This window comes from Esox lucius, chromosome 5, assembly GCF_011004845.1.
Source record: "Esox lucius isolate fEsoLuc1 chromosome 5, fEsoLuc1.pri, whole genome shotgun sequence".
NCBI classification, from domain to species: domain Eukaryota; kingdom Metazoa; phylum Chordata; class Actinopteri; order Esociformes; family Esocidae; genus Esox; species Esox lucius.
This window is the reverse complement of record NC_047573.1, coordinates 33,032,042-33,053,325: the sequence shown is the minus strand read 5'-3', so window position 1 is coordinate 33,053,325 and position 21,284 is coordinate 33,032,042. Positions and strand designations below refer to the sequence as shown.

Below are 21,284 nucleotides of genomic sequence, written 5' to 3'. Positions count from 1 at the left end.
AATTTGGATGACGCTAATAATGCTAATTACAGGCTGGGACAGAGGTGAATAATGGCTTGTTGTGAAAAATGACTCTATGGGCCTTCAAGACCAACTCAGTGTAAGCAGAATTTCACCCAGATATGAATCTAGGTCGAACTATCCCTTTAAATACTTTGTTTCCTTCTCTCCCCATCTCATCCACCCGGCCCTTTACCCATTTCCTTTTCCCTTAATCCTCTCTTCTTTCTCAGACTGAATCCAGGTTGCTGGGATTTTACTCAGCCATGTTCATCTCACCGCAGTCTCCAGCAGGGAAATCAACCTGGTCTCAGGGGACTACGTAGACTATTTTATGTAAATCTTTGACAAACAAATTCGTAAGATATATTACATTGGGTGAAGTAACGTTAGAGTAATAATTCTGAAAAAAAAGTGGAGGGATCGCAGCAACATCTGGGACTACATTGTGTCTTCTCCAGCGTGCCACAAAGGCAGCCTGGGAAGAAACCATGTAACAATGAATGGCATCTTTAAGTTTTTGCTGCTGTTTGTTTTTCGAGGAGTGTGACTAAACAAGAAACCAGGCAAGCCTAGTTCAGCTGGCCCACAAAAAAAGCGTTGATCATTTTTGCCCTCCTGAGATTTGAACCCGGATGGCCCACATGAAAGGCTGTGTCTTTAACTACTACGTCACCAAGCTATACATGTGCTGAGTGTTGGTATAGCCTCTTGACATCATATACTTCTGTCACACATTAACATCACGTCAAGTTTGAATATTTCTTTAGACACCATTAACCATTGTGTTAAACTGAGTAAAACATTTTATTAAGTTTTCCCCCACTACAAGTTGCATCTATGAACTGTATGGCTTTTGCCACTGGCCGTTTTAACAGCTTATTAGCCATTCGTGAATGACATTGATACAATCCTGTATCAATATAGGTCACGATAAGACATTTTCGTCAAGTGAATAGACAAGTGAATCGTGTAATCAGCAAAGGGTTTGTTTATCCTGAACAAATCCTTAGCCATAATTCGAAAAAATCCACTAGAAATAGTCGCAATATAACAGTAAACAGTTTCATTTTAGGCTTATAACGTAGCTACTGAAGGTTTTAATTAGCGTTTTGGTCTGTCCTGAACAAATCGTCTTCTGCCACTGGCCGTTTTAACAGTTAATTAGCCATTCGTGAATGACATTGATACAGTATCTATCAATATAGGTGAGGATAGTGATGGCCATTTGAGGCTTCATTACCATTCTTCTAGCAACAGGATATTATGTTAGCAGTGCTTACTCAGATTTTCTTTTTCAAAATAAAAGCCAACATTAAAATATATAAGGTAATGTAGTTAATCTAGTCTGTACATTTTATGTTTAATGTCCATTCCAATGTTATTGTTGTCTGTTCTTTTTTACTGACTATATTGCCTTATACATTTCAATGATGGCTTTTACTGTGATAAAGAAAATCTAAGTGCTGCCAGCATAATATCCTGCTGCTAAAATAATGTAAATGAAGCTTTGAATGGCCATCACTAGGTGACGATAACTGACTCATAAGTCATAAGAATTTAGTAGTTGCTAGCCAGACTGAAGATGAACTTTTCCCCGCCGAAGCTATTTAATTTCATGGCACAAAAACATTAGTTTTTCGTTCATTCGTGAATGACATTGATACAATAACTATAGGTGACGATAACTGACTTTCTCTTCAAGTGAAAAGACGATAGAATCGTGGAAACCCAAACTCTTTTACTGCCCAAGGGGTTTTGATAAAGCCTATATTATTACCCCCAAAAGGATGAACAGACGTGTACCTTTGAAAATCCACCAGAAACAGTCAATATATAACCGTAAACAGTTTTAGTTTAGGCTTACTATAACGTAGCTACTGAATGTTGTATGTAGCCAGCTAAATTTTTGTCTATCCTGACCCAAAAAGCATGCACAAATGCAACATATCCTAATAGTAGACGTTTGTTTTGTGCACTATGAATCCTCAAATAAAACAGAGCATCAAATGTAATGTAAGAGGAACCAAATGTTAAATGGTAAGAGGTTAAATGTTAAATTCATATTTGCTACAGCTTTTTCACACTATCTCCTGCGTGTAAGCAAAAATATTCTCTAAGTCAGGGGTGGGCAATATTTTTCACTGGGGGGCCACACTGAAAATGCCAGAAAGCTTCGTGGGCCAGATTACTTTTTTAACCAACATGCCTAAAAAACATATAATATAGCTAACTCTTAACTTGCATATTATATTTATGCATATTTATTTTCCATGCAACACCGTTTTCATAATTGAACTTAAAAAAAGTTTAATAAAATTATTTTCTGTTAACAACTGTTATGGCAGGCAAAGGCATAGTGTATAACAGTTATATAGGTAATGTAAATGTCTGATAAATTGCAATAATATTCTCCTACACAGTATTATATTTGTGTTAACAAGACATTGTAGTTCTACAGTGCCACCTTGTGGACTGTTCTGCTTTTATTTTGAAAGGCGCCGTTTTTCTTCTTCTGATGTTTTTTGTGATGTTAAACTTCCTGCTACTCTCTCTTCGCAATGTGGTGCTCACCATAGACATCATATATAAAGGCTAGATACCTTGTCCGCGCTAAAGGCTAATGGAGGTCGACGTCCGCACATGGCGGCCATCTTGCCACAGGCCGCTCGCTCACTCGTAACATTGTGTTTTATGGTGCATGTACTTTTAAATAACCATAACTTGCACATTTGTCTACCGATTTTCAAACGGTTTGGTTTGTTATAAACGTCAGAGATAAAGTTATGACACTGCATACATATGAACCATTAAAACCATGGACTTCCATATGAAAATATCCTTGAACACAACCAGATAGGTGTAATGAATATACAAACAAGGTATGTATGTTAAATCAATAAATAGGCTACAGAATGGCAACAAGACATATACACTTTTGTACTATTATAATAAAATTACTATTATAAAATAATTTTAATTACTACATGTTTTTTCTTTATGCCGGATAACAAGCATCTCTGAACTGACCACATTTCAGCCCTCTAGGTCACTTGATATGACTTTAGAAACAACTGAGCCCTAGCACCAGGTCTTGTGAAGCTGTGTGCAAAAGCAGATCAATATAGAATGAAATTGAGTACTTTAGACCATTATTTGCCAAGGTATGGTCATGCGTATTGTAAAATGCCCTATGGAAACTCCCCATAGGACTTTGTCAGACAAAATGCGGACAATAAAATGCTTACTGTGGGGCAACCTCTTCGTGTAGAAGCATAATGAAATCAAATCAAATGAAAGGTAACACTGATGTTACTTGTAGACTATTTGGATTGTATGTCAGGGGTTCTGATATAGAATGACTACAAAAAATATGATATAATTACACAAGTCTCTATTTTTAAACTATTATAAGAGTGACATTTATTTGCACACAAAAAATAGGTACATGATTCCCCTTTACAAATATAAATAAATCATTTATATATACAAATAAATAAATGCTGTAGAGAGAACTACACTACTGTTGAAGTAAAAGAGGACAGTACCTTGAAAACACATACCTTGGGCTAATGCTCTTTGAAAAGGACAGTTTTAAGTTTCTGTTGCATGTTGTTGCTCTGTAAGCTGAGGATTGTAATTCTGGCGATGTGGTGCAGCCTTAACTTAAAAAACAGGGACAGAATTATTTTTAACAGCCTATGGTCATGGATGTCTATCCCATACTGTCTATCCCAACACAAACATCCTCTGAACCGATCCTTTTTCAGACAATGTAAACAACCTCAAGCAGTTTGATGGGCTGTGATCGTCTGGTACTGCCTGATGACTGCCGAATGACCCACTCTGCTGCCCTGACGACACTCACGGTTCCCTCTGATGGAATCACCAGACCTCCATTGTTTTTTAAATTCAGCAGGTGGTAGCTCTGGTCCTTGATGGCAGATGCAGCATGTCACCAGGCTGGCACGGCAGACATCACACGACAGCTTCTTCAGAGCCTGTCGCACAACAAATCCTGAAATTTTAGTCAGTAATATCATAACTAATAATAATCATTAATAAGCATGGGGAAATTAAGGGAACACTTCCCTTTTTGGACAATCGTGAGATTGTTTTTCCCCAGATTGTGACTATTGGCACTTTTGGTTATAGGGAAAATCGACTTTCAGTTAGCCTTCACCTGAAATGTACATGAGATCCTAAAGATGTACTTGAACTGGCTGGCATTAGGGTTGTTATTCATTTAAGGAAAAAAAAAGATATACAAGAATAGTACACAGATATTCAATACATGCTTTAAAATGTTTTATGCTTAAAACATTTTTACAAAAAAAGACTAATTAGAACTAGCCACCCCTGAATGATCTTTCCACATAAAATAGGTTGAATGACATTATCATACAATTCAGACTGTATCAGTGATGATAAGTTCTGCAAACAAATAGTCAAACACAGGCATTTTTCTAAATACTCAAAATGGTTTGTGACACTTCCAGGTATTGTCTATGTCTTAGGGTTAGGGTGTATGTCAGCAGAAAACACATGTTACCAAAAGTAAAAAAAACATATGGACCGACAAACTGAAAACAATACAAGTCACTTAGTGTTGCGGCTGGTAAATATAAAATTATGAACCCTACCAGATACTCTGATGGAGTTGAAGAGAAGCTCCAAGTGGTCCTGGCTGAACCTGTAGGTCAGGACATATTGCTGTCCTTCAAGCAACACAGGAACCAACCGGATTGAAAAGCATGTGCAACTTTGCTGGTTAGCAGCTAAACTGTAACGTTAGCTGCCATAAGTCTCACTCAAAGGTTATTGTTATTAGCCAGCAAATAACTACAACCACATCCACAAAGATTGTAATTTAGACAAAAGATTAGTTGTCATAAAATCGTTATTGGTGTGAGTAAAACCTCTATAATCGAACAGCTCGTTTGTGATATCTGCCTTGATAACTTGCGCAAGTTGCCGTGATACAACTATGCTGCACGATTTAGACGTTTTTAGAAAAGAAAAGCTGCAATTTCAACATTTTCAAGCATTCAGAATTATAGCCACGTTAATAACGTTTGTAAGAAACCAAACTGTTTGTAAATCCGTCAAGGTTTCAGCGAGATAAGAGTATTTGTGTTAGTGCTGATCACTCACCTTATATTAGGTACCACAGAGCTCGACAGGAAGCCTGCCTGTGACAAGATGGCCACCGGTGATGCCGGAAGTGACTGCGCCTTGAGACGTCTAGCCTTTAAATAAAATGTCTATGGTGCTCACGCATCGTCGGAGGAACGAGCTCCGAACTGTGAGGGTGTGTCGAGCTAGAGAGCATGCTAGCTGATGGCGGAAACTCTTTGATTAGCTCCCCTGGAGAGCGGAATGAGTTTTCACGGTGTTCGTTGAGAGGAAGAAATAAATCGACACCCGTTTGAAACTCCAACGGGCCGCTACAGGTAATATAGTTATTAGGGCAGACATAAGTCTATGAAATAATTTCTGAAGATTTTCACTCAAATCAAATGTTGGTATAATTGCCGTCATCAAACTTCATACAGTATATTTTTTTTAATACGTACTTCTAACGACAGCAATTCCAGCAGCCCAGACCCAATAAATCTACTTTTAGGGCTATTCGATCACTCAATATGAACAGGAGAGCCTCCTATGGGCGTTGGACAAGTGAGGTGAAGTCAGGAGTCATTTCTGTTTAAGTAGTCTGCGGTTCTGTTGAAGCAGTGTGCCGTACTGCTGCAAGATGTTCATCAGTGACAGTTTTTGTATTTCGCTGCATGCTTGGTCTTGAAGTGCCTCTACAAATTGTACTCTTTAAAAACTGTGACGTTAACATATTAAGCAAGTTGCTTTACCTGCGACATCTGCAAATAAATATTTTTATAGTTTTTTTTTAAATACCCTGCTTTCGTTATAAACTTTTCTTAGGCTCATTAAATAGATCGTTAGCCATCAATAGCTAGTACGTACAAATGATAACTTCCGCGCGTGGATTGTGGGGCTGGTCCCTAGTATCATAGCAACGCCGTAAACAGACCGTATGATACTGCTGTACTTATTGCTGGACTTTTAATTTGAAAATAAATAATTATGCAACGGTAAATAAAGTAACGTAATATGCGGACCTCGTCAGGTATTTTTTGGATGTATCACGGGCCGGATAGAATTACCAGAGGTGGGGGACTCGAGTCACATGACTTGACTCGAGTCTGACTCGAGTCACAATTTTCAGGACTTGTGACTTGCTTGATTAAAGTATTAAAATGACTTGACTTGACTTTGACTTGAGAACAAGTTACTTGAGACTTGACTTGACTTGAAGTGGAAGACTCGACAATGACTTGAATTATAATAAACAAACAGCAATAAAATTATTTTATATGTTGTGACATCAGCACCACTAATCAGCGTATGTGCCTTTAACGCTGCACAATTCAAACCGCGCCAAACATGGCAGACAGTAAGGTTAGTCGAGCTCCACAAATAGTATCGTTTGGATACAAGGACTTTGAACTGGACCGTGTGAATAAAAAAAAGATTTGCCAGATGCTAAATATGCAACAACGTCAAATTTCATTCGTCATTTTAAGAACCACAAGGAAAGGTAAGAAAGTAATCTCTTTATATTCAGTTTCACATACGATCTATAACGATTAAGTTACTAATGTAATTAATTAATCTTTTCTTTGTCATAATTTGGCCTTGGTTGCATATTATGTTTGTTTTTTTCTTGTTAGAAATGTGACCATTATCATTACTGAATACGTCTGGTAAATAGATGTAAGGGAATTTGACTATAACAGTGGCATAGCCTGAATTTTAATGTTGATGGGCATCTTAAAATGAGCGGGCATGTATATTATTACACGTAGGTAATAATGTCTGTATTAAATGTGCGCATTTTCAAGTGTTTGTGGACTGCGCTTGGAAACTAAAAAGCATTGTGCTTACACCATAACAGTTAACTTTACTGCATGAAAGGCTAACATGGAGGCGCCGATGTGATTACTAGCACCTAAACATTTCGAATAGTTTAATTTTTTTACTCATACAGACAAGAATAATTACAGCGTAATTACATATTAGGCAGTTTTTCAGTCACAATAATTAGTTTATAAGGTTGTTATTATTAGCCCTTATTACATGGATTGGCTGAATTCCAGTGCAGAATGCGTGTTATTTCTTGATAACAGACCGTTGCCATGAAAAACAGCGCGTTGCTATGGACGCAGCAGGATTCTAACCAGAGACGTGAAATCGAGCTTCTCACCGAGCGCACGTCAGAAACCGAGGACAGTGTGTGTGTGTGTGTGTGTGTGTGTGTTCATGTCTTTAGTATTGTGACTTGACTTGAAACTCATAAGGACTCGACTTGACTTGCTTAGGGTGAACCCTTGACTTGACTTGACTTGCTTGATTTATCTGAACTGTGACTTGAGACTTGACTCGAGACTTGATGGTTAAGACTTGAGACTTGCTTGGACTTGACCATGTGTGACTTGTCCCCATTTCTGAGAATTACTCAACGGGCCGAATCCGGCCCGGGGGCCTTATCTTGCCCAGGTCTGCTCTAAGTCATCCTCTAAACTAGTTGTGAACGCTCCTTTTATTAAGTTATGTTAAGATACAGACCGGTTGCCTAAATCATTGGTCTGTGTCATGTGCCTATGTTTGGCTCTTTGCCATATCTTTGCCTGAGATCTGTTGCTCCAGCCATTGGCTCATGAATAAAAGGTAAATATAGAACTTTAGGACTTAAGGTCAAGCTAACGGACATTGGGTAAAGTTAACAAACTGGCTGTCCTTCAGTGTTTCATAAGAGGATAAGCAGTGTTGTGTACAGCTCTTTTCCACACCAACTGTGTTGGCAAGAATCCAAGTTTTTTGAAACACGTGGGTGCATTATTAGTCGATAAGAAAAAGAACAGTGGCATTACAAAGCAGCCATAATTTGAAAGATAAATACTAGTGAAATTAAACTAATCATAGGTGAAACGGGTTGCTGTCTTTTTTTTTTATTGTAACGTTTCAATCCTTACACATTTGTTAGTAAATTTCCAAATAGATATCTCGCAAACGGATTTGGAACATTTACATTTCACTGTTCCTTCCCCATCCAGATCCAGTGGAAGATAATATTGTTGCTTTAAAGAAAAAAAAGACTGGAATTCAGGGGGGCCTGGGGCGTTCCATAAAAGGGACTTCAGTAGAGGAAGTCAGTTTTGCTGACATAAGGAGAGTGTGCTCACAGCATTGCAGAAAGTAGCCGGAGCTGATAAAACATTTTGGACCTACCGAAACACTTGAGGATTGAAGGGATATAACAGCAAAAAGTGAGTGATCTGATTGGGAAATCTTGCTGAAAGAGTTGGAGAGAGTATAAGACAAGATAGGGATGAATTAAAAAGTCTAAATTAGACATTTATTTACCAACTGCAGCTTATGTGAAGAGTCATAACAATTGCTCTGTGCTCTCTCATCAGACAACCAAAAGTACAGAGATACTTATTCAGGATTAACCGGGAAACAGCAAAATCCTGCAGAGAGAAAGAAAGCATTTACAAAAGCTAGTCATACAGAGAAAAGGAATAGCAAGCCAACATATTTGTTTTTCACACTAATTCAAGGACCAGTTATTCCAAAAAGTCTGACAGAAAAACACACCTTAACACCCTTAATTCTTGGGCTCCCTTTGTTCTCCTAGTAGTCTGTTTGGTGTCCTGCTTTCCTGTGGAACTTTAAGTCATGGCAGGAGAAGAAATATCTTACAGTGAGGCCATCATGGCAGCGACTGACTCCCTCTACCGCTTCCCCCTGATCAAGATAAAAGGGATCCCTCTTATGTGCCATATTGCAGACAACTGGAACTCTGTCTGGGCCTTCCGCCCTGATCCTTTGGACCTCCTCATTGCCACCTACCCCAAAGCAGGTATGTGGGAAGCATGTTTACAGGTAGTCTTGTTAAACCAGAATGAGTATTCTGTTCACAGAATGATGAACATTTGGTATGATCCAGGTGGAGTAAATGGATAGTGGGTAAAAACAGGGCAAAGTAAACCTGAGCATACAAAAGAAATGTTTCAAAAAAGTTCAAACAATTCAAAACCATTCATAATTAAAGCCCTGCCTATTTGCAGCAAGTGCAGTGGGCTAGGAGCATCCATTGATGAGAAAGTCCTCCAAACCACATCTGATGCCGCTCTGATTGTTATGATGCGACCACTCAAGCAGGTCATTTTGGTTGCAATCCTTAAACTTTAGGGGGTTTGCGTTCTCCAACCTTCTAATTAGATTTACCCGTTACACTCTATCCCACTTCTCTCCCCTTTCTGGAAGGTGGATGAACCTATGCAACCCCCTCCCAGCGTTCTGGGTCCTTGCTATGGCACAGGGACACGTCCATTGTTAAACAGCAGACATGAGATTTCCTGTAGCCCATCCCAGCCTTGTGCAGGTCTACAATTTTATCCCTGATGTCCTTACACAGCTCTCTGGTCTTGGCCATTGTGGAGAGGTTGGAGTCTGTTTGAGTGTGTGGGCAGGTGTCTTTTATACAGGTAATGACTTCAAAAAGGTGCAGTTACTACAGGTGATGAGTGGAGAACAGGAGGGCTTCTTAAAGAAAAACTAACATGTCTGTGAGAGATGTTATTATTTTTATATATTTCGATTTTTATTGTGTGGAAAGCACTGTGTAATTGTACTAGAAAAGTGCTATACAAATACAATTATAGTTACAAAAAGGTGCTTGAAAATGACAGATGCGATAAAGAGCTCAGATGTCCACTGGTATTCAGACTTTATATTAGCTTTATTAAAACACTGTTGCACCCGCACACAAGATAGTGACGCAAAACATAACTCCAGCCTATGTCAGAACTACTTTAGAATGCTAGACGGTAGAAGGTAGGCTACTTTGATTAATCAAACATGTAATTGCATTTTGTTAAACAAAAACATTCCATGATTTCTTTGCTGTCTAATTTTGTTTTATTTGTTCTATGCTTTCATTTCAGAGTACATTTAGATAATTAAACTGTGTGAATAAAAAAATAATTGATGTGTCTTTTGACCAGTAGTGTATTACTTTTTGTGAATGTTTTAAAATAACATGTATACCATATCTCAGGGAACTTGCTTGGGCCAAATTGTTTCTAATAACAGCTTATAGCTTTGATTTTCTTCTCCAATTTGGCAAATGCCTTCAGTGGGGTTTGTAGCATATTAAAAATGGCATACAATGCCTTTAAGAAACACGACACAACAAAGCATTATTCCGAAGCTGCATCTCATGGTTGGAAACTACAGTGCTTTCCATAATAATTTGCACCCTAAGAAAATATTCACAAAAAAGGCTATGAAAATATTGTTGTTTGTAAGTGTCTGGTATAACAGTTGATTATTTCAAGTTTAATTACGTGGCACCATGGGAACAACCGTCACAATACTGACAGAGAAACAGTAGAGTCTAGCAAAGTAGCATCATGACAGATTGGTCTGATTATGCATTTCAAGTTTCAAGCTTATATCCTCCTCCAACAGTACAGATGACGGAATTAGCATTTGCAGAATGTACATACAAGTATAGTAGCCACTACGGTGTCTAAAAATGCAAGATTGCACAAATAGCCAGAAACAGACAGAAAATCATAGAAAACTATGCTCTTCTCAATAAAGAATAGAGCTCTGTTCTCCTGTATGATGTAAGTAATAATAACCCCCTGCTGTTCAAGAGCTTCCTCCTAGAGAAAAGTTTCTTATGGCGGTTTTATGGCACAGGCAGAGGCCTGTTTCTCTTATTGCTAAAAGGAGCCATGGTCCTGCTCAGCCGACATTCCATTCATCACTGCCCCTGAACACAATATACTGGCCTTATAAGTTTGAGACAGAGAGAGAGACTAGCTTGTCAGCATATGTGTAATTAATCAAACATACACAGTACAAGACGCTTCTAATAAGATAATGAATAAATAAGAATGCCAATAAATACATTTTCTACAGGTTCTGGCATGTGAACCTACCAACTTGCCTGCACTTCCAACAATCTCTGATAGTAAGCTTGCTCCTATACGCAAAACATTATACGAATATAACCTTTAATTGATTGAAAATTCCTCAAAGAAAATAAACAACATCATCAAGAAATAATTTCTTCCAAAAACATGCATTCCACCATTATTGACACCCATGCGTTTAGTACTTTGTGTACCCAGTCTTTGCCATAAACAGCTCATAAACCGATAAAAGCTCTAAATTTGACTCCAATAAAGTTTAATGAAGAGATACGAACTCAAGACCTATAGTTCACAAGTCCACTTCTCTAACCGCTATTTAACAAGGGGTTGTCAGTCAGTCAGGCACTCAGTAAGAGACATTCGCTCTTCTTAGCCGGCTCTGCTTAAGTGGTCCAGCAAAGAACCTATGAAGTTAACATTATTATTTTTGTGTTGATTTAGGCTATTTCTCTGTGTTCATTAGTGGAGAAAATAACATCAAAACCATTAGCTTGCTGACAAGAGAAAATGTCCCTCTCAAAAAGTTCAGAAAAATAATGGAAAATGTTGCAGACTCCTGTTTTGTAATATTTTGTAATAGAATGTCTTTTTCTAGGTTAATGTTCCCCTATGTCTGAAAACAGCTTAACTGATGTCCAACCTTAAATGGGGGCGTTATCGGTTTAGGGTGGAAGGAAAGGGAAAGTTAATATAAACTTTATATATATTTACAGTGGGGAGAACAAGTATTTGATACACTGCCGATTTTGCAGGTTTTCCCACTTACAAAGTATGTAGACGTCTAGAATTTTTATCATAAGTACACTTCAACTGTGAGTGACGGAATCTAAAACAAAAATCCAGTAAATCACATTGTATAGTTTTTAAGTAATTAATTTGCATTTTATTGCATGACATAAGTATTTGATAAATCAGAAAAGCAGAACTTAATATTTGGTACAGAAACCTTTGTTTGCAATTACAGAGATCATATGTTTCCTGTAGTTCTTGACCAGGTTTGCACAGACTGCAGCAGGGATTTTGGCCCACTCCTCCATACAGACCTTCTCCAGATCCTTCAGGTTTCGGGGCTGTCGCAGGGCAATATGGACTTTCAGCACCCTCCAAAGATTTTCAATTGGGTTCAGGTCTGGAGACTGGCTAGGCCACTCCAGGACCTTGAGATGCTTCTTACGGAGCCACTCCTTAGTTGCCCTGGCTGTGTGTTTCGGGTTGTTGTCATGCTGGAAGACCCAGCCACGACCCATCTTCAATGCTCTTACTGAGGGAAGGAGTTTGCTGACCAAGATCTCGCGATACATGGCCCCATCCATCCTCCCCTCAATACGTTGCAGTCATCCTGTCCCCTTTGCAGAAAAGCATCCCCAAAGAATGATGTTTCCACCTCCAAGCTTCACGGTTGGGATGGTGTCCTTGGGGTTGTACTCATCCTTCTTCTTACTCCAAACACGTTTTCTTTGAGACTGTGGTCCCAGCTCTCTTTAGGGTGCCCAAATTTTTGCATAGCCTATTTTTCACATCTGATTTAATTTCATACAACTTAATATTGCTACACTAAAACTCTCTTTGTCTGGAAAATACCCCAGTACTCAGCTTTTATTAGAAAATGAATGGCATGCCACTCTGATTATTTTCTGTGACGACAGAGTAAATTATTATGCAGCCTCAGAGGGGTGCCCAAACTTTTTCATACGCCACAGCAAAGACGTCAGTGTTATTTCAACACCTATAGTGTCAAATGTAACACTATCCCTGAGTTTATATAATCCTCACCAGTTCAGAGTTAAATTAACACTTTGGACAGTGTTAATATTGTAACTCCATAATAGTGTAATAATTTAACACTCAGTGTTGTTTCTTAACACATTTAAGAGTACTTTTTACACTAAACTGGTGTTATTCCTTTTCACTGAGGGTGTTAATTTCTAACATTCACAGTGTTAATTCATGACACTTTAAATAGTATTTTTAACTAAATCGTGTTACTCCCTTACTCTAAAGTGTTAATTTAAATCATTCAGTGTTATTTTATGACAGTTGTGTTACATTCAATGTTCTGAACATGCTTTTTCACTACAGGAAAAAAAAATCATAATAAACATAACGATGAATTCATCTTTTTTAATGACAAAAATATCCAAGCACAGATTTTCTATTGGGTTCAGGTCTGGAGACTGGCTAGGCCACTCCAGGACCTTGAGATGCTTCTTACGGAGCCACTCCTTAGTTGCCCTGAACTTTATGCACATTTACAGAGAACATAATGGTACAATATAAAGGCTATCATCTCTACCATAAGCACTTCGTAAGTCAAAAGGCTTATACATTTGAAGACCGTCTGCTTTCATCACATTTCTTTCATCACTTTCAAACACATTGTAGGTAATGAAAGTGCTCACTGAAATGGTCAACCATAAGCTTGTTCACTATGAAGTAGATTACACTGTTGACTAAAAGTATGTTTTTTATTCTGCAAAACACAGGCATTTCTTGTTCTGTGCCACTGCAAATGACTAACCCGGCTCTGTACTCTAGACCGCTGATCTTTACCCAGTTAGTAGAGAAGATGTCTTTTGCTACAGCTTGGGAGATCATTTCACCATTTTCCTCATTGTCCACATTAAATGTTTTCAAAGGTCCGTATTCAACATGATTCAATGGAGATGTTTCCCAATTGGATGCTATGGACATTTGATGTTTTTTGGCAAGTGATACAGTGATGTTTTTTAAGTTTTTTAAGTGTGCTTTTGAAAACCCTGTGTTTTGCCTCAAATCTCATACTCCACATATGTATTAACGGTCCAATTTTTCGAATACAAAACGGGTAATGTAACATAAAATTATGTTTAGGAATCAGGTTTCTACCTGGATACAAGTGTTTGAACAAGTCATGATGTTCCATTATCAAATGTTTTAAATGCACAGTCATGCCTAGTGTATCAGATGGAAAGTATATGATGTTAATTATCTGCAGTAAAAGTAACAAAGTCCAATTCAATGTCACCAAAAATCTAAGGAATGTTTGTTACCAGACAAGGAGTCTGAATAGAGTTGAATCCTATATTATTGCCTATACTGTCCAAGTTGACCCTTGTCGGACGATTTTTGCACTCCAAGTAGCCATAGTCAAAAGCATAGATTCGTGAAAAAAGATCAGGTTTTGACAAATCCGAAAGATATTCAAACAGTAACTATCTCATACTGAGCCACCCCTTCAAGTATGTCATGCATTATGTCCAAAGAAAAGTTGTAGCAAACATGAAAGTTCTGTAGGCTGTTAAGAGTTGAATTCTTCTTTAGACCCATCACACACACATTTTGTGGATCTGATTGCAACTCACTGCAGTGCATTTCAAAAAGCTCTTTTCCACACAAGATTATCTTTGGGTCATCCTCTTTGTAAACATTCTTGGCATCATCTTTTTCAATCAAACACCAACGACAGAAGTGACGTCCACTGAAAGACTCTGCAAACCCATTATTCCATGCATCCCCAAGTTGTCCCCAGTTATCTGACATATAGTACCATAGACCTTTTCAGATGAGAAAGGCAAATCAATGCCATGACTCTCCAATATTTTGATGTCATCAATTAGAAGCTGTAAAATAGGATCAAAGCCATATTTTTTCACATCTTCTGAGTTCAACAATGCTACCAAATGGATGTTCATCAATACAGAGTTTAACTTTTGTTAGATTCTGTCCAAGTTTGATCCATGAACAAAATAAATGCAACCAGAAGTCAGGGGAGAGCCATCTTTATTCAGCATGAGTCTATGATGTTGTCCTTCCATTTCTCATTTCTATCTCTTTCATAATTACAGAGGCAACACAGTCTTTTATGCAAGGATACATAGGAGGTGGACAATGATTGTAGCCAACCATTACACAGTCTATTATCATGGTATGTTGCAACCTGCCCAATGGTCCATCTATCTATCGATAGAATCTATGACAGTCACATGGGCAACTCCTAGCAGGAGATATGGACAGAATGTATGGACAGGATGTGTGGGGCCCATCAATAACAGGCAACACGTCCTATCGATGGTCCTTCTTTCAGAGTTAGTCAGCACATCTGTGTTGTGTTAAGTTTCTCATGCCCATTTCCTATCAGTCCTCCCTTCAAAGATTTGATAACTAATCATTACATGTTGATTAAACTAGCAAAATAAAAGTACAATCCAATTCATAATGAACTGAAAAGGTCCAAACACTTCTGTTAAAACAATAAAGAAAAATAATAAAAAGGATTATCTGGCCTATGAGGCTTTATTATTCCTTAAATGAAAAGAAAATAAGATGCAGTGGACACAGCTTGCCCTGACACATAGCACTGTATGGCACTGCAGTCGTAGTGACCAACGTGATCGATCTTTACCAAACACATCAGGTCCCGGGCTACTATCAGTCCAACCCATGTCCAACAGAAACTAACATGACACATTAATGAAATTCATAGTTAATTCCCTATAAGCCCTTTAAACAATCAAAGTCCCCCCTTGTCCATATCATGAGTCATGCATCAATATCATACCAACAACCCAACATATCCTGAACATAACACAACACTCAACTCCAATGAATGTACTAGTGACAGTTTCTACCTTTGAAACGGAATATGGCACTATTAAACATATCAGGATAGTTGTTGTAATCATGACTATAAAGCAACTTCACAAAAAAAGACAAGTATCAATGACCGATATTTGGGTAGTGATCATATGTAGGCCTTTACCCACCTTGTGAGGAATGAACATACATACGAGATCAAAATACCGGTCACTTTAGGAAAACTATTGATTGTTAGGAATGACCCTAGATTCTCATCAAATGTCCTGTAGTTCTAGTATTCAGTCTTCTCTGTCTTGCATCAGTGATATTAAGTTCCAATATCAGTTATTGCAGTCAGTGTGATATGGACCCAGCATATTGCCTGGTTGTCCTAACAAGTTAGTGTAGGTGTATAATGGAACAGTGAGTTTCCAATACTTCACTAATTCAAGATTAACACCACAACAGTGTCTTCCACTGTGATGGGACCATGTGACCTTTCCCGTCAACTGGCCCATGGTACTCTGACCTGTAGTATGTGGAGTCCCTCAGGACTCTCCTCTCATCTTGCTGTCGAAGATTCATCTGGAAATGGAATGTGAAGCCAAGTGATCTGACCCTGGCATCGTTCTGCCATGTGAGTGGTCAGGAGGATTTGGAGCAGATGCGACTCATGTGGTTGTAGAAATCCTTCTTGAACATGTTGCTGGTACTCACACACTCAGCTATCTGTGTCCAGTCAGTGACATGATGTATCATCAGAAACAGTGTTGTGATGTCCTTATCTGTTGAAAGTATAACTGCAAAACAACGTTTAGTGTGGTTCAACAGTCCATCAGACTTTCATCCACTGTGTATGGTTCCGTCAACTCCCAACAATGAAGACAATAGATCAGTCCTGAAAACTTGTGGATCTCAGAAGTTCCATCTTCAGAGTGAAACATACACCCTATTCAGACAAGTTTCCATAAAAGTCTATGTCAAATTTCCTTTTCCATCCAGAACTGGCTTGGTTGATGTTTCATTCAATGTGCTATATTTATGCTCGAATAGCACCTGGCAGTGGAATGAGATTCCGATGTCTGATCAGACTTGACTTTGCTTAGCCAAATCAAAAATGGTTACATCTATGCCATTCCACCATTAAAATGTTAGACCTTACGTCAAACAAACAGTTTCCAAATAAACAATTAAAACAAATCCTAAGAATAGAATATGTTAAACATAGCAGATTCCAATGCACCATTATAACTATGCAAACAGAAAAAAAAAAGAAATGTTAATGTAACTCCTTTTAAGTACCTATTTGATTTGCTTTGAGCCCTAAGCTCAACTCTTTCCAATCATAATCAGTTATCATATCATACATCCCCCCTCCTTTCACTTCATTAAGTCAACGGAAAGCGACACCATGAGTGAAAGCAGAATCACGGCGAATACGGCCACAGGAGGCGTCATCCCGAACCCACACTGGCCATCATTTTGGGACAGACATGTAAAAATAGAGAATTGGTAATAGGGATGGATCTAGAATCCATTCGATATGGAGTTGCATTCCTGTATATTCATCAAAAACAACAAAGTGAAAATGTTAAAAACACAAACATTAACTAATACAAAGACATCAATGTGCAACAGTCTTGTGCGAAGCAATTATAAACCATGTAACCCAGTGACACCTTTGTCTTACAGAGCTAAACAGCTCTAAAATTATTTAATTGGCTATCATGCATTTATAATATCCTGAAGTTTCTTGGCACATGCCTAACTAAATTCGTTTGCCCACTAGGGGATAAGCTGCCCAACTAAAATGCAGGAGAGAAAAACTCCAGCCCAAGTTCCAGTGGAATACCTACTGGAACCACCAGGGTGATTGTATTAGCGTATCTACAGCACCCAAATTTTGCATTTTCAAAGGCAAAGACCAAACTACCTTGTGACAAACAATGTCTTGATTAACCTTCTGCATTTAAGACTAAATCACAACTTATATTTTTACCACGTCTGTGGTTCTATTGACATCAAAATTACTCTATCAACAATGGTCAAAAGTCATATATTTCAATGTTAAAGCTATTGAGTAGAAAATGTCTCTAAACTCTACTCAATGTTTGATCATCCCAAAACTGAATTTGCTTATGTTGAGGAAATTACCACAGTTGAGACCAGTCTGAACACTCAACTTTAACCCTTAGAAATAGGCTACCCTGATTTAATGGGAGAGGTTGTTTGGAGTCATCCTAGGGGTCTGCCCCCCTTCCTGGAAACCTTGGCTTCACCCACTCATGGCTTGCAGTTAGTAAAAATATGCTTGTCATATCTATACAATAACTTAACATTCTGATGGACATTCCAAAACATTGGTGAAAATTATGACTAAACCAAAAACAGACATGACCACCCAAGTAAGCCTATGTTACTCTCGCTATCCCAGGGTGTGTGGGGGTGTGTGGGGGGATTGGCTCAAGCACTCCTCCCCCTGTGGTACTCTCTGAACCTTGCAAGGCTGAGACCATTTTAGACAGTCAACTTTTTAGTATCTAACTTGTTCTATAAAACACAAATGTCATCTTAGTTGTAAGAGAAACACAAAAAACAAACATATGAAAATGTTCCTAATTAACCAAAGCCAATTCAACATTCAAAATAAAATATAAAATTTTATTGTAGGGGATAAACTCGCTTTTGGCAGTTTTCACCCTTTCTTGTCATAATTTGAGACTTTAATCTCAATCTTTTGTCTAAAACCAATGTATAACATACATTAGAATCAAATTCAGTGCACATGGAAAGCCATGTAACTACTTCAAAACATCATTACCTTGTGTATTGTTTCCCTCTCACCAGTTGTCCTGTGACCAGGCAGAGAGAGAGAGAGAACACACACACATTCTAACTTGGGGGAAACCCTTTGTTCATATTCAGTCCTCATGGGACACAGCGTGTCTTCTTAACGTTAAAGATTATCACCATGTGGATTTTTCATTCTAAGAAGAAGAGAGATTTTTTTTTTTAACCTTTTGTAAGGAAACCATTAGACTATTTTACCAGATTACAAATCATCATTGTACCAATTTCTAATTTATCACTAGAGTTAGATGTACCCACGTGTAAAAGCCTGTAGTGAGATCCTCCTTGAGGCTTCACGGTTTTAAACATTATCATCAATGCAATAAATAAGTTTGATTTAAATTTACATAGTGAACATCACAAAGCACAACAAAGCAGGCTATTCCTTGAATACCTATTAAAACATGTTCAAGTATGACAGAACAAAACATGCTATATACCATCTGTAGTGGCCGTTTGTTACAAACGGACAAAAAATGTAACTTAAATCAAATCTTAAACGACAACTTCAAGCACCCTGGGCAGGTAATGTACGCAAGCAAAAAATGACTGTATTCCAGACTGGATTCGGTGTTGTGTCTGGTTTATTTGTTCCAACTGAGCAAACATTACAGCATCTCTCACGTTGGTAAAAAATCATGTGCCCATCACCTAGGTGCGTCTTCTTCTTCCTACCTATATTCATCTTTACCTGTGCCCACCACTGCCCTCTGGTGTCTAAATCAAACATTGTAATTATTAAACTAACCATGAATAAAAATTAAACGTATAAATAAGAAACAATTAACTAAACAAACAAACAAATATTACCAAAAAGATATATTACTAATATGAACAAAATCATAATAATAAACAAATTAATCTACAAAATTACCACTACTGAAAACACACTAATGTAGCTCCAACACCATCAAAGTGCTTTCGAATTAATATTAACTTGAATAAGCATGGTCATTATCAAGGGAAGTGATCAGATTTCCTTGATAAGTTCCAGCTCTACTCAATATTTAGGTTCCATACATTTTTGTAAACATATTTAAAACTTTTAATCAATGATTATAAGCTCACGTCAGTTCCCGGTATCACCAGGAAATCATCTGTCTTTGATTCCTGAATTCCATACATGGGAAATCTTTCCTTGCTGCTGATCGGAATGTGGGCAGAATGTCTCATGTTACAACTGTCTGTGCATCCTGTCTTTTTCCTTTGGTTCTTCTTCTTTCGACACTAATTTTGCCAATGTCCAATGATTCCACAATAGTGACATGATCCTGTTTTCTTTTTCAATGGGCGTTGAGTGTCTTTAGATGCTGTTCCTGCTTTCAACGTTTCCAGTTCCTTTTCCAACTTTTCAAGTCCTTTCATTTGTTCAGCCTACGCCTGAACACATTCATTCTCCTTCAAAGGTCTTTCAAGACCATTTTTGAGGAATTTATCATTCCATTTTTGAATTTCTTCCCATATTTTCTGTATATCAAAAAAACTAAAAAAATCTTTTGGAACAATGGCATATTTTAGAATGATCTCTTGGCGACAGTCATCTATTTTCAAACTCTTTATACTGTCATCAGCCAGTTCCGCCATTTTCTAAATTACAACGGGAGGGCTGCAGTCCCTGTATTTACCACGCTGTTTTAAACTTAAAAACATAATTTTCCCCTTACTTGTACAAGATTTAATTTACTACATATGCGTCTACCTGCTATCCAAATAACAAGGACTTCTAGATGAATACCAAAGCTTTGCACTAAAGAGTGGCCTATATTAGGACTTTACACATGTGTCACTTACTACTCAGTCTAGTAAGTACTTCCCATCACAACAAGGAAGATTTAGCAAGGACTTCTAGATGACTTAACGAAGATTTGTTTTCTTCTGTGGAATCTCTGGACTAAGACTAAGAACACATCTTTCAGTGTCAACGTCTTCTTGTTGTTCCAGATGTGTTCATCTGGATATTCATGCTGATTGAACTGACTTGTTCTTTTAGAGTGGTTTGACTCACCATTCAGAGTGCAAATCCATCTATCCGGCTCACGGCACCATGCTGTTAGATTCTGTCCAAGTTTGATCCATGAACAAAATAAATGCAACCAGAAGTCAGGGGAGAGCCATCTTTATTCAGCATGAGTCTATGATGTTGTCCTTCCATTTCTCATTTTTATCTCTTCCATAATTACAGAGGCAACACAGTTTTTTATGCAAGGATACATAGGAGGTGGACAATGATTGTAGCCAACCATTACACAGTCTATTATCATGGTATGTTGCAACCTGCCCAATGGTCCATCTATCTATCGATAGAATCTATGACAGTCACATGGGCAACTCCTAGCAGGAGATATGGACAGAATGTATGGACAGGATGTGTGGGGCCCATCAATAACAGGCAACACGTCCTATCGATGGTCCTTCTTTCAGAGTTAGTCAGCACATCTGTGTTGTGTTAAGTTTCTCATGCCCATTTCCTATCACTTTGGAGGCAGATTTCGGAGGACAAAATAGAGAGCACCAACTTTGTGAACACCACGTTTTGAACCCAGTGGGTTAGCAGTCTCAAAGTCATCATAGTAAAGCTGACTTAGTAAAGAAGTCTGTGTTTTTGAGAACAATGGATGTGACTTAAAATAACTTCCATCACAAAAGTCTTCATATCTGTCATTTGATACAGATGGTTTTGCAAGTAGTTCATAAGAATTGCGACAGATAAATGTAATAGTTTCCAAAATTGGAATGTAAACAAAAGTGTCTTTCACTGGGACCTGATCATAAGTACCAGTATTTTTATTTAGTCTTGTATTAAATCGAACTCCTAAATTTTTTTCCAGTGGCTCCACAATCCCCCATTTCTTG

General features: G+C 38.0%; 1 protein-coding gene across 6 annotated transcripts in view; it reads left to right on the top strand.

The window, feature by feature from the left end:
- The first annotated feature begins 5,270 nt into the window (after positions 1 to 5,270).
- LOC105024384 (sulfotransferase 1C2) overlaps positions 5,271 to 21,284 on the top strand; it is a 67,568-nt gene continuing 51,554 nt past the window's right edge. For 2 of the 6 annotated variants that reach the window (XM_010894310.4, XM_010894312.4), the window contains exons 1-3: positions 5,271 to 5,453; positions 8,133 to 8,345; positions 8,717 to 8,941. In XM_010894310.4, coding sequence (XP_010892612.1) covers positions 8,758 to 8,941 — 184 coding nt within the window. In that variant the 5' untranslated portion in view covers positions 5,271 to 5,453; positions 8,133 to 8,345; positions 8,717 to 8,757. Of the gene's footprint in view, positions 5,454 to 7,830; positions 7,906 to 7,939; positions 8,346 to 8,716; positions 8,942 to 21,284 lie in introns of those variants that run through there. The other 4 variants (XM_010894311.4, XM_020046741.1, XM_020046742.2 and 1 more) reach the window with 4 other exon arrangements.